At 41.6% G+C, this 13,930-nt stretch overlaps 1 protein-coding gene across 1 annotated transcript; it reads right to left on the reverse strand.

The window, feature by feature from the left end:
• Positions 1 to 7,829: 7,829 nt before the first annotated feature.
• On the reverse strand, positions 7,830 to 10,175 carry SCG2 (secretogranin II). The gene has a single exon (XM_018080031.2). It carries the CDS (start codon positions 10,163 to 10,165, stop codon positions 8,297 to 8,299), a length of 1,869 nt encoding a protein of 622 aa, XP_017935520.1. The 5' UTR covers positions 10,166 to 10,175; the 3' UTR covers positions 7,830 to 8,296.
• Positions 10,176 to 13,930: the final 3,755 nt, after the last annotated feature.

The raw sequence follows: 13,930 nt of genomic DNA on the forward strand, positions 1-13,930 counted from the left end.
TAAAATATTCATCTAGCCTAGATTTACAGTACATCTATTTTCAGGTGCCACAAAACACATGTTCTTCAAGAAGACTGTTAAAAAAGTAATTTCCTAAGGACATCAGCATTAGGCTACAGAGGAGATCAAGTACTGGGTAATGAATTTCACAGGGAGAAAAGTGTGCATTATAAAAGGTGAGCTACAAGCAAAGTCATTTCCTTAGGAAAAAGCCAAATTGTCAACAGTCTTGGCATAGGATGACTAAATTCTACTTTATCTTTGCAGTTTGATATATAAAGTATGTACTTTTAAAAGGTCACATCCTTTTTATATTTATAAAACAGTCTGCTGCTGCTTTGTCTGCTTCTTTGGAAAGGTGCTATAGGGCAGAAGTTAATTTTAAAAAAAGACCCACAAGCCAAAGGTGAAGTCCCACCTTTTTTTCCATTTTGGATATTTTAGCTATAGGAGCTGGTCAGCAAGAACTTTATCAGCAATAAAATAGACTCAGAATTTATAATGAAGATGATTAAGCCAGGCTTACTGACTCATACACTGAGCTAAGTCAGGAGGATGGTAAATGGAAGGAAAGGAAATTACACAACCTGATTAACAAATGAGTTAGCCAAGAAAGTAACCACCGAGGTGTCAGCTCAAAGATAGAAGGCTCCCAAAGCCTAAGATTGCCCATGGGAATGCTGATCTGCAGGCAATCACCAGTCCCATTTTCCCCAGACAGCTCCATCAGTCTGCAGCATGGCCAGGTTCCCAGTTACCATTTATCTTCTCCGTAGTACGTGGTGGGAGCCAAGTGACAGGGATGGGAGGTCTCCCCAGTCTCATTCATCACCTGGCTTTGGAGAGCACTTCAGTGAGCATCCAGTATTAAGTTAAAAATGTAAATGTTGCCTTTAGCAGGGTTAATGAAATAAAGCTAATCTGATTTTCTGGCTGCCTACTTGTGGATTGGATGAATGGGAAAAGGTGTTTGAGCATAGTATTGATTTTACTGATTGTACTTCAGAATTTTCTTGGAAGGCTTTTGTCAAAATATTTTTCCTCAGGGACTTGACCTGCCTGCCACAATTTATCTTAGCATATTTTTAATGTCCAAACTATTTAACATCCCCTTTGTTCCCATGTCTGTGCCTGAAGAGAGTTTTGTACTTTCAGAGTTGATACTTCAGCCTGTTTGAAAGGCAGGTGCAGAGGGCTGAGGGGGATCTATAAATAACATCTTAGTTTGGAGCCAAGAGATTTGGAGTCTGATTTGGCCATCTATGCATGAAGCAGTGATCAGCTCCACAGAGGGCATCTTGCACTAACCTGAAAGGAACTTCACGGCCACAGGAATGCTGAAGAAAACCAGACTTGCTCTGTGGCTCCCCATGCAAAGTGGTTTGTTTAACTACATAGTAAACTATATGTTTTAGCTACACATTTGTCACTGTGTCTCAAAATATTTACACTTGTGTCCCTGACTTCCCTCACACTCAGGAGGGGGAACTGGAGCTCTCAAGGCAGTGTTGGTCAAGCATTGGTCTGTCTGTGATGCAGGATGGGTTTCTGATTCCTGCCCCCACATCTTCTCTGGGCTGGGGATAAGCTTCAGCTTAAATATAGCCTTGTTACGTGGGATGTCACCAAATTTACCAGCAGAGAACCAAATAGCACCATGCAGCATGGAGTTGGGGGAAGTTGTTGGATTTCACCTGCACTGTGTCAGATATGAGTAAGATTGATGCAAAAAGTGTTGCCAAAAGGGAAAGCCAACAGTAGCTTTGAACTCTTGTGTGGCATCAGCAAAGTGCAGTGTGCTGACCCTAAAAGGAGCAAAGGAGAAACAACATAAAATAAAGCAAAATCAGTATTTCTGTAACAACTAAGACAGTAACAAGTAAGAAAGTCTGAGGATTTGGTAACTTTCCTTTTTTTCTTTTTTAAAGTTTCTCATAGTTGCATCATTTTCAACAACAATATTTCTTCTAGAATAGAAATATCCATGAGCTTTTCCCAGCAGAGAAAGATCCTTTGGACGAAATAACTCCTTTGCCATGGGGAGGAGGCTCAGGAGTGCAGAAGTCAGAACCTTGTGGTGTTAAAGCAGCCACTGTGCCCCAGCCATCCCTAAAGGTTCGTGTGACTGTGGTTGCACCAGCTTCAGACTGTGCACTCTGGTGAGGAGAGGGCCAGGGGGCTGGTATGTTTTAAATAGAAACTAGAAAACCAAAAATACATGTAAATGAAGTTCAGCCTGACTACTGCTTGTAGGAAAGCGAAGTCCAGGGCCATGGGTGAGACTTGGCCATGGGCTTGTGAATTTGCACAGTAACATTTATGTTGCCTAAATTAACTGGTGGAATATGGTGGTAGATGCAGTTTCTGATTTTTTTTTTTTTTTTTTGTTTAGCCTCTTTCAGTGTGTTAGTCATTAGCAGAAAGTTTCCACCTTGTTGCATTCGTGTTTGTAAGGAAAAATATCAATTGATAGTGTGTTGGATCTGAATAAATTTAACCTTGCAGAAAACAGTTTTCCTGTCAGATTACATTTACATCCCAAAATTTACTAGCAGGGATTTAACACATCTCCTGTGGTTATGCCACATAAATAACAAGCAAGGAATTTTGGATTTATCCCCTTTGGTGATTTATCTTTATTTTTATCTTTTTGAGTGTCTGTACACGCTGTTCCTGGCCTGGCTCTTACATACTTAATATGGGAGTACAAGTGCTGGTAATGTCTAAGAGGTTTGTTGTGCTCTATGACATTTATTAGCAGGTGGCAAAACATACAGCCATGGTAGAAAATGTGTCCTTTGCAGAAATTATATGTTGCATCTCATCCAACAGTCTCACACCTTTCCTTAGGTCAAAGAGGAGAGAGAAAAGTGGGGATGGGAAGTTTCTTTTTGCATTCAGGGTCAACAGATTTACAGTGTGAAACTAAACAGAATCTGAAATTTGAGCTAGGAAAAAAGGTCCACTTGAAGGAAATATGGTTTTGGAATGAGTTTTAATAGACAAAAAAGAATGACCGTATGTTTCACCTGGAGATCTCAACAGACAGATGCAGTGTCCCCCCTTTCTGTGTGTTGGAATGAACTTAGGGCAAGAGGAAAATAACCCAAAAAGGCTTTACCAGGGTGACACTGAGCAAAGTCCTGTCAGGGGAGGATCCCACTGTTTGCAGTAGATGAGATGCCCTGGTGGTGGTGACTGCACTAAGCAGAGTAGTAGGAAAACTGCCCTGATGTGGGTGACCCACTTGAAAAATGCGTGCTCAAGTTTGCATAAATCCTTAGTTCTCATTAAACATTTAAATGGAGTGGCACGAAATGCACCCCACAGCTACACCAGAAGAGATTAACTTAAGCATGAAGCCAAACAAATCCACCAGACCCAGGTCTGCTGACATAATCAGGGAAATGCAAAGGTGGTATAAAGCTCATTATTTCTTTTAGATCCTGTTTTGGATCCTGCTCATCCGACCCAGAGGACCAAGGTGCCCCAAGAGAGGTTGGCTTCTCTGCCGGGATAACACAGGGGCTCTATTTTTAGGCAGATGCCAGGAAGGCTTTTGGGAAGCATATCACAGAGCAGCAATTGTAGGAGCTGTGAGTTGCCAAACAACCACTTTTTAAACTCTCCTTCCCTGGGTGTGTAGGACCTGCCTGGCTCATTGTCTGCATGGTTTTTTTTTTAGCAGAGGAAGGCAGAGTTCTCTGTGTTGAATCACATCATTACATAGCAGATCTGCTGAGGCGGTGGGCAACTTAAAATAATTGTGCTATAGTTATTCACCAGGGTACATTACATTTGGAATCAGAGGTCACTTTCCTTTCTTTACAAGGGAAAAACGCTGTGAGTGAACCTGTAATTTTGAGTACACTAATTCCAAGACATTTGCAGATGCCAAGTGGTTTCCTGGAATAACAACCTCTCTCAAGAGAAACGTCAAATGCATTTAATCAGCCACATTTAGAGCTCTGCTACATCTGCAAATGAATTATTAATGATCTCAAATGTTTTTGAATGATCCAAAAGTCAGGAATAACATGGCTCTTTAGCTAATCAGCTCTGATTCGGGGCTTCTCCTTTCCACTTTATGCACTAGAGGCTCTGCACCTGCCTGCTGCTGCTAACTGGAGTTCCTGTAGCTCAGATTAACCTCTCTGGAGGCACTTGGGTAGCTGAACAAATGCAAAGTGCAGCTGGCATCCAGCTGTGTCTGTACAGATTTATGCACCATGGAGTAAATAGCCACTGATCGTTGTTGTGCATCTTGGGGGGAAGGTATGGGATGCTCCAGGGAACGTTCCCACATGGCAGTCATCGCTGCACATCACTTTTCCACAGAACTCCTCCTGCATTCCCACAATGCCAGGTTTGACCTGAACTGATGGAAGACTGGGCTTTGTAAGGTGTGTCTGGAGGGGCAGGTTTGAAGCATGAGTCTTCTCATTAGTTAGCAACAGCAAGAATGGCACAATGAAGCTGTGAGACAAAGCACAGCTCAGAGTATCCGTGCTCCAGCTTGGGTCCCCCTTTGGCGTGTTGAGAAAATCATAGATGGCTTATGTCACTTCTCCTGCAAAATGAGGTGTCTTGTAAAGTGCTTTGGGAAATACTAGCAACTGTCATCTTACATGCAATTCAAACTCCTTCCACTGCAATGTGGAAATACCCTTTTAGAGGAAAATAATCGCAACAGTCTCAAATCTCCAGACGAGGCAATTTGGTTACATTAATTTTTGAGTCAACAAGTGTTCTCATTTAAGAGCTCTGGCTGACAAAATAATGGAGCCATCGAGATGCAGATGTAAACAAAGCACTTGCAGTAGCATATGAATTAATGGAAAACCAAAAAGGTATTAACTCTTATGGGTACCAATACAATGAATTCTAATATATGTACAAAGAAGAACTGCCTCATGCCTTGAGGAAGGTGTTCAGTAGCTTGTTATATTCAGACAAAATGAAGAATTTCTGTTCAATCTGCATGTTGGGGAGGACCTTAAATGTGAGGACACAATGAAGCTTAGTGCAAGTTTTAAGAGGAAGATGTAAGCAGAAACATTTTCTTTGCTGGACAAAAGCCACTGATAGAGAGTACAAACCAGCTGCATCTGGGATGCTGTCAAATCATAGCACACAAGAGGAATTAAAAATCTTCTCCTTACTTTGCCTGAGTAAAAATTGCAGGGTGGTCACTTTATTTTGTATATAATTACAATAATAAGCTTGATAGTGTATCTGTTATGGATTATGCATTCTGTGTGCATTATTAACAACATGACTGTTTGTCCCACTACACCCATAAGGAAAACATAAACCACAGACAAATGAAAGCAGAAGCAACCATGGCTATTAGGAGCAATTAAGCACTACACAGCCTCTCTGCAGGGGGCAACCATGGAGTGGTTTAATGGAGCAGATCTCATGATAGGATGTACATTTGGATAATGCTGTCTTGCATATTCAGGTATAACTATCTGTTTTTCTGTGGGAGCTCTGGTTGAATAGCAAGAGGCAGCTACAGCTACCAAGAGGGTGCTGCCTATTTAATATTTGCTCATTTCATTTAATTTCAATATGGAGTTGGAAATGAGTTTGTTAGAAATAAAGTACTTCATAGGGAGATTAGTTGTCTGCTTTCTGTGGTTTGAAGAGGAACGGGTATTGATGCTGGGTGGTGACTGGGCTGCCTCCCACTGCCATAGCCAAGTCCTGCTCAGCCCTGCAGGATGAGGGTAAGGGGAAAAACTCCTTTTTTAAGCAACATTTTATGTCACCAATGAAAGAAAGGAGGGCAGCAAAAGGAAAAAAATTATGTTTTAATTTTCACTGCGAAAAAAATGGATAAAAATGTATGTATTTTAGCCATGAGCACAAACCCAGCAGCATGCCTGTATGGTGGTAGCAGGAGTGGTGCAAGGTATTAGCTTTGATGGGTGACTCCACTATCTGCTTAGAGCTGGGGGCAGAGGGCACACATACACTCACATGCTTTAAGGTTACTGCTACAAAAAGAACTCATTCAGTGTCTCCTTGACACCCTGCTCATGCTTTGAGCTGCCTGAGGCAGAAGAAATGTGACATTTTACGGTGTGTGCAAGAGTCAGGGAGAAGATTGTCTTCAGTGAGCTTTGCCCAAGTCCTGCTAAATATATTTTTAATTTTTTAGTCTGGTATCATGATGGTGTTTACTAAGTGTGTTAAGCAGCGTGTTTGCCACCACCGTACGCCTCCAGTGAAGCTGTGACTCCTGGGATCCTGCCCTGCCTCGGGCTGCTCTGCAGTGCCAGCCCCACACTGCAGCACACAGGTTGCAACCACGTCCAGGGGACCAGATCCCCAGGCCTGGAGGCTGCAGGAGCACAAGTCCTTCTGTATGGTCATCACAGAGCCCTTGGTCTCTCACCAAGCTGAGCCACGGAATGGCAGACTGCTCCCTGGACACAAATGGAGCCTTTGCAGTCAGCCTTTCCAATAAAACTCTTCTCCAGGGAGAAATGTTCTGCAGAGATTGACAAACCACTCCACATTTGGTGTGTGAGGTGAGGCAGTGGGAAGATGCCCTCACTACGCCCAGGAGAACCAGGCACATGCACGGCCAACTCCGTGATGCTGCAGGCAGAACCCCTTCCAGCATTTAGCTACAGCCCTGGGAAAACAGAGTGTCTGTCAAGTGGCTATGCAGTTCAGCTGTGGTATGCTGTCTGAGGGTGTGGATGTGGGGAGTAAGTAAAGTCTCCTGTTTAAATATGACCTTGGAAGGCAAATGTGAAATTGTGAAACTTCTTCACTGAAAACAGCAAACATTTATTTACGTCTCAGTACTCCTGTTTTTATTACTCATCCCCCAGTACTACTGTTTTTATTACTCATCCCCAGTTTTACATATTACATATTTAAGTATTAAATGTTACTGATTTGACTGAAAGACATTTTTCTACACTATGAGTATTGTAGGAGCAGTGTTAGGAATAAGGAGACTAAAAATATTAGGAATCAATTTGTTAAAAACACAGTTTTGTTTTGAATAAAATACAGTGATTCCAAATTCCCAGTGTCACAAGCAAGTGAATCTCAGCAGGTTTGTCTTTCTTTAGAAAACAGACATGAAATTAACTCAGGTATTTTTTCAGTTTCATGTTTAATGTTTTGACTCGTCCAAGTAACAGGAAACTGGAGGATTTTGGTGTGGCCCAGAGCAAGAGCTCTGACTGAGCTCCTGTCGGCTGCAATTGCTCACAGTAATGGTGGCACTGAAGATGTATTTCTGCAGCCTTTGTACTTTGCTTAATTAGACATTGCCTCGCCAAAAATCATCCCCACCCCACTTAGCAGAGATGAGCTGCTGAAGAATACCACAGGGAAAACCACTTTTAAACTATAATCCTGGAAATGAGCTGTCCTAGTGAAAATCACATCTGAGTCACAGAGTTACACAAGCACATTTCCTTCTGTAAAAGAGCCAGAACCTTTCCAGACCATCTACTGCAGGTCATAACAGGAGATCAAAAGACATTTCAAGTGTCCAAAGTAGTGTACTGAATAACAAAGGTCGTTTCATGAAAATATTTTTATCAGACAAACCCCTGGTGTTCCTTACAGATGGGTTCCCTGCCTGCCTTTCCTTGGAGCCTGGCTCTTTCTTTATGGTTGCCATCACTGCCCTTAAGGATAATGCCAATTGCTATTCTTACAGCCCAGAAAACCAGAAGTTTATGCTACCAACTATATTCTATGGGAAAAGTAGTATATTTCAGAAGAGTCATCTGTAGAAGTAAAAATATGTTTCCAATTAGTATGACTTTATCAACTGTCACAAAGAAACACAGTCGATTGTCCAGAAATAATTTATTCATCAACAATAAAACACTGAATAGAAAAAGCCTTGTAAATAAAACTATATATATATATAATGCTTTATTTTTTTATTTGATACTCCACAAAAAACACTACAGACAGTAACAAAATAATCCAATTAATCTTAAAAATTTCAAATTATAATTGTCACTCTTCATTTATCATGTTTTATTAACAATGCAAAGGTAATTTGTTTACATATTATAGTTTTACTTGATATCATTAAATTTTTTCTTAAAACACTTGAAGCAATTTGTTGTTTGCCCCATAATTTATAACATATAAGTATATCAATAAACAATATAACAGCTCTGAGAAAGATATGCAGACTGTTCAATGGTAAATAGTCTACCATAGTTGTTTAGTGGGAGAGCAGGAATAAATCACAACTGAATTGGGATAGAAGTCAACACATTGAAGAGAAATAGTATTTGGGGAACAATTACATGTTTTCCATAGCTCTCTTAGTAATGTGATCTCTTTCAAGCTCTGATTTCTCCTGTTTTAGATACTCTAGCACCTTTGCTAGCATATCCTCATCCAGATACTGCCTGTTCTGCGTGTCATCGGCTTCCCCCGCCATGGAGAGCCTTTTGCTGAGCGAAGCCAACTTCGCAGCCTCCTGGGGTTCCAGCTGATTTAGGTGCTCTCTGATGGCCTGCTCCAGGTGATCATCTTCCTGCAGGTTGCTTTCAGAAGCTGGGACTCGTTTCATCTGGTTCGTGTTGATTACTTCGGGATACTTTGCCAACACCTTGGCCAAGTAATCGGCCAGTTCTTCGTCCTTCTCATTCAGTTTCTCATACTCCATTTGTCGCCTTTCCAAATCGTTCATCCAGGCAGCTTTAGGAAACAGGTGTCCTTTCAATCTTCTGGGAATGTAAGACAGTCTTGGCAAATCATTGTCTTGATTAAGACGATTTAGTAAATAGGAGGGATTCTGATTAGCTAAATTGTCATTTCCCAGAAGACTGACAATATCTTCAATATTGAGGTCTTCAGGTAGATTTTCTGGAATAAGAGGCTGCTTCATGTACCCGTTTTTAGAGTTTACATTATTTTTAAATATATCACTCTGTCCTAGATTGGTTTCAGCTATCTCATCGAGGTCTTCTGGGAATTCTACTTCCTGCTCAGCTTCCAACCTTTCACTCTGAAGCTGCTTTTTTTCTCCAGCTTTCAATATGTCTATTAAATCCTCAGGAGGAATTTGTAAATTCCTTGAGATTTCTATCAGCTGAGCTATAGACTGAGGATCAAGTTGTTTATCCAAAAACATTGGTGCTCTTTTTTCCTCAAGTTCTCCAGTCCTTAATTTCCTATTCCCAGCACTACCCATCAGCCTCTTCAGGTAATAATTCATTAGCTTTGAAACATCCTCTGACATTTGATCTTTATTGTCTCTTCTTATTTCATCCTCAAGGAAGTTGAGCTTCCCTGATCTTTTCATTTCATCGTCAATCTCCTCTTCATGTTTATCAATTTCCTCTTTGCTGTCTTTTATCTCTTCCTGGGTTTGGCTTTCCACTTTTTCCTCTATGGGATTCCAATCTTCTCCTCCAACCACATCTTCGTAGGCAATGTTATTCACTTTATACACATCATCTTCATCGTCTGTATACAATTTCTGGTCCTCATCCAGCCTTTCTTTCTTGTGGTTACTCGGTCCTGCCATCTTCCCCAGCTCCTGAAACACAGACTCCAGCGTGGCAAGGCTTTGGGGGGTGTACTGCTCTTCCACGATTTCATTGGTGCGCTTGAAAGGACTGTCTCTTGAACTGTCTTCGTAGTGCCCAAGTGGCATTTTGAGATACTTCTGCCACCTCTCAGGCCACTTGTAAGCCTCGTAATCATCACTTACTCCAGCTGGAAAGCTGTTATCTGAACTCAGACCGTAAGGTTTATTCTCCTTTGGGCCAGCTTTTGACTCTTTCTCAGCTTGCCGCAAGGCTTCCAACATTACCTTAACCCACTGGGACTCATCTTCAGTCAAAGAATCCCTTACATTATCTGGTAGGTGAGTCTGATCCTTGCTTTCTTTCTGTTGCAGGAGATATGGGACACTTTGATAAGAGCTATAATCAGGGCTGCTTTCTCCCTTGTTAGCTTGCTTGCGAAGATCTTCTATGTATTCCAGTGCTTTGATCATATCAGGATTTGGGAGTCTTTGTAAGTTTTTCATTACATAGTCTGGATCTTTCTGAAGCAGCTGATGCTGCTGGAAGGAAGCTGCATCAACCCAACAGATGAGGACAAAGAAAAAGGTGAGAGTGCAGACTGCTCCAGGCTGGAAGGTTTTAGTTTCTGCCATATTTAAAATATTTCCTTTAAATAAAGAAGAAAAAGAAAAAAAGAAGCAGTTAACACACGGAGACAGACTTAGGAAACTGAGCTATGCTAGAAATTTCTTATCTTTAAGCTCTACACACTTTATGAACATTAATTTTCCAATGGCAGCAAAAAAGTAAAAATACCAATGCTATATAGCTCATGAAAGGAATATAGATGCCATTTTGGTTATGAAAATGAAGCTCCTAAATGGTAAAATCAGTGCATCCATATATTTAAATGCTGCTCAAAATATTAATATTAAAACTGCAGACAGAATTATTTTGTGAGATTGCTCCATAAGGCATCTAATTTCATGCCAGGATAATATTTCTGAATGGTGCTAGACTGTAATAAAATTAATGTGATGAAGTGCAGAACATGGCATATAAAATTACTTGCAAGTTTATTTCTGTCATTACTGATAGTGCTATTTCTTCCTTTTTTGCTATTTCATTTAAAAACCCCATTATTTGTATTACAGGTGAATTTTAATTAATGACTCTATGAGTCACTTTCCTATGGGCAATGATCCCCTATATGAGTGACAAACTACAATTTATCCTAAAGGTACAATATAATTTTACTGAATCCCTTAAAACCCATCTTGGAAATGAGCTCGAGTAGGTAGGTTCTGAGTGGTGATTTCATTCATTTGCTCATTCATTCACTTCAGCAGAAATTGAATCAGGTCCCAGGACAGGCAGAAACACGACCATTGGCAAATTCAGTTAGAATAGATCAGCAGAAGCCCATGTCTGCCCAGCTTACACCAGTCAACAATAAACTCTGGAGCAGAATTGGGATAAATATGCCTCCAACTGAATTAAGATGATTATAGCACCACTGTGTATGAGGATACAGCTGTACAAGCCCAGCCTTGCAGGGAGCTGAGCACCCTCCACACGGCACAGAATAAAACTGGCATCAGTCATATTTCCTAGGAGATGCTCAGGCACTGATACACTTGGGCCATGAGACAGATCAGACTTTTTTCTGATCCACTTACACTAACAAATAAAGTGCAATAACAAGAAAGGAATTATAAAGATAGAAACTGCTTTGATTAATTGACCTATTTTGGTTCCTTTGGTTTTTGGCTTGGTAAAAGTATCCTGTTGAGACATTGGTGGTTCATGACAAACTGAATGAGCTATGTATACCACTATTTACCCACTGCTGTAAGTAGAGAGTGAGCATGAATATGCTCATTTCAGCTCACTTGTAGATTTTTCCACTCAGTTTTTGTTCTTAACATAATGTGACTTAACTAAATAATTAAAGCACTATCAGTTCAGAGAGCTGCTGTTTTCCCCTTCGGTGCACTTGGGAAAACTAACAGTCATGATAGCAAACAATTTCCCCAAACATTTCTGGCTTCAAGCCTGGATATGTTTGAGCATTGATTTCATGTAGGATTAGTTCAACAGCTAAGAGGGTCCCACCCTTCATATCTGAATTTGCCCTGAAACAAAGCTCACACATCATTTCATTTTCTGTCACAGAAAAGGCACTAGCCCTGTGCATAAATGTGTGTCTCCATGAAAAAAAAAAGAAAAAAAAAAAGGCAATTTGCTACTTTCTGTAGCAACTAAATTAAATTAAGGCTTTCTTTTCCAGCAAAGAGACTGGTTATTAACAGAGTTAGACTGATTAGTGCATGAGAAACTGTCCTTTCCGAAGGGTGGGGGAAGGGAGATTCATTCCATAATCATTTACCAAGCACCTCCCACTCCCAAAGACCAGGAACTCACCCTCCTTCGCTGCACACGATTTGGATTGTTACAGCCTTTGTAAGAGCTGTTGGCACCCCATTATAATCAAAATGTGTGCAGCCAGGCAAAGTTTAGTTTAGTGTTCCACAAGGACATTGCTCAACTGGATATTTCCTTTGCAGGAATAACAGGCCATTGGCTCCTGTCTTCATATTTTGTGTGCATTTGCCTCTAGGTCAATTTCCACTTCTAATTTATTGGTAGATAATACTTGAAAGCCTTGTCAAATGGATTTGGGAATGATTTATTTTAAAAGCTTTGAGTTTCGGTCATAAATCTTGTCATTAAATATTACTCTAAGGTAAGAGGACTCCTCCCCAGCCCTTCAGACTTTAATTCTTGTTTTTTTTTTTTTTTTTTTTTTAAAAAAAAAAAAGAGAACATTTTAGACTATCTTTAGGATCTATAGTAAACATTCCCTGCTGTGCCTCTCAAAGGTCAATATACTAAAACGGTTCTTTTGTCTCCAGATGGATAATTGTGAAGCTAGTCTAGATAGAGAGCATATTTTCTCCTCTATTAGCACCTAACAAACAGGAAAATCATCTTTTAGCCAACAAATGAAGATGAAGAAGTTCCTCTTTACAAAATGAGGTAATCATGTTCACAATTTAAAACGTACAAAGGCAATGCAGACTGACAAAAGTTCCCTAAAAAACAAACACAAAAAACAATCTCCTTTCTGGGATGTTTCCATGGTAGCAGTAATTTTTTCTCTCAATCTCTCTCAGCAGTTGTCTCTGATGTGATGGTAATGTTTCCAGTGAAAATTTGCTATGAAAACTCATAGGTTTTCCTGTCCCTGCCCTGACAGTCTGAGGCAAAATCTAACAGCAGTTTTTCATAAGGTAAATAAATATATCATGCACTCTCCTGCCCGGTTTTCTTTTTTTGCCATAAATAACACGACTGCAGTAAATTTGCCTTGTTTAAAAGCGTCTCTAACCCTGTGCAGGGTTCTGAAAACATGAACAAAACAACAACGAGGTGAGCAGGAGGGCACAACCCCAAATCCCCGGCAGTTCTGAGCGAATATAACGACTGTTTGCATACGGACACATCTGGGAAGCGAGTCGGGGCGCTGTTTGCATCCCAGGGAAGCTCTCCGCCCGTACTCGGAGTGCCTGAAGTGCCATGTCGGTGACCCGGCACGACTGAACGCCGTCGCTGACGGGAGCGCTCTGCCTCCCGTCTTCAGCCACGAGCGATGCTGAGAACGCGTATATAACATATATAATGTGCACAACGATGGGGTCACGTTTTACAGGGATAGTTTTCATCGCAAGCCCCAGCCCCACAGCCTCGCTGCGTGGCTTCACCGCTCGCTCTGTGTGGGTTCCCCGCCGTTTTGTCCCAAAGCTCGTAGATATTCGTTGGGTGCGGTCCGAGGGGACGGCGTGTATAACCCCGGGGCTCCACCTCACATGCCCGCCGGCGGCGGCATTCCCTTACCTGCCTCTCCCTTGCCTCTTCCACCAGCCCGCGCTCTCGCCGTCTCCCAGTGTCCGTGCCTATGCAGACCGGGACAGCTGCCCGCTTATAACCGCCCTCTGCCCCACACGTCACGGCCGCGCCCACCGCCCTGACCCCGCCGGCCGCGCAGGGAACCCTCTCACGCATCCACGCCGGCGCGGGCAAGCCAGCAGGGAGGGGGAAACCGGGAAGCGGCAAACGGGGGGGTATGGAAAAGAGGGAGAAGAGTAAAAAACGAAAGAGGTGTGAAAAATTTATAAATTCGCGATAATAATAAATAAAAAAAAAGGCAAGAGAAGGGAAAATGGGATGGTCGAGGTAATTAAAAAATGAAGAGTAAAAGGGGGAAAAGGGATTAAAAATAATAATAAAAAAAACCAAACAAACAAAAAGGCAGACGTGATACAGCCATTGCCTTCTGCTTCTCGGCTCCCACGGGTTGGGAGGGGGGACTCGAGAAACCCGACCTGCACATCGGGGGTGGATGAAGATGGTCCTCA

Source organism: Manacus vitellinus, unplaced genomic scaffold (assembly GCF_001715985.3).
Source record: "Manacus vitellinus isolate BGI_N305 unplaced genomic scaffold, ASM171598v3 scaffold_49_pilon, whole genome shotgun sequence".
In the NCBI taxonomy this organism is placed as follows: domain Eukaryota; kingdom Metazoa; phylum Chordata; class Aves; order Passeriformes; family Pipridae; genus Manacus; species Manacus vitellinus.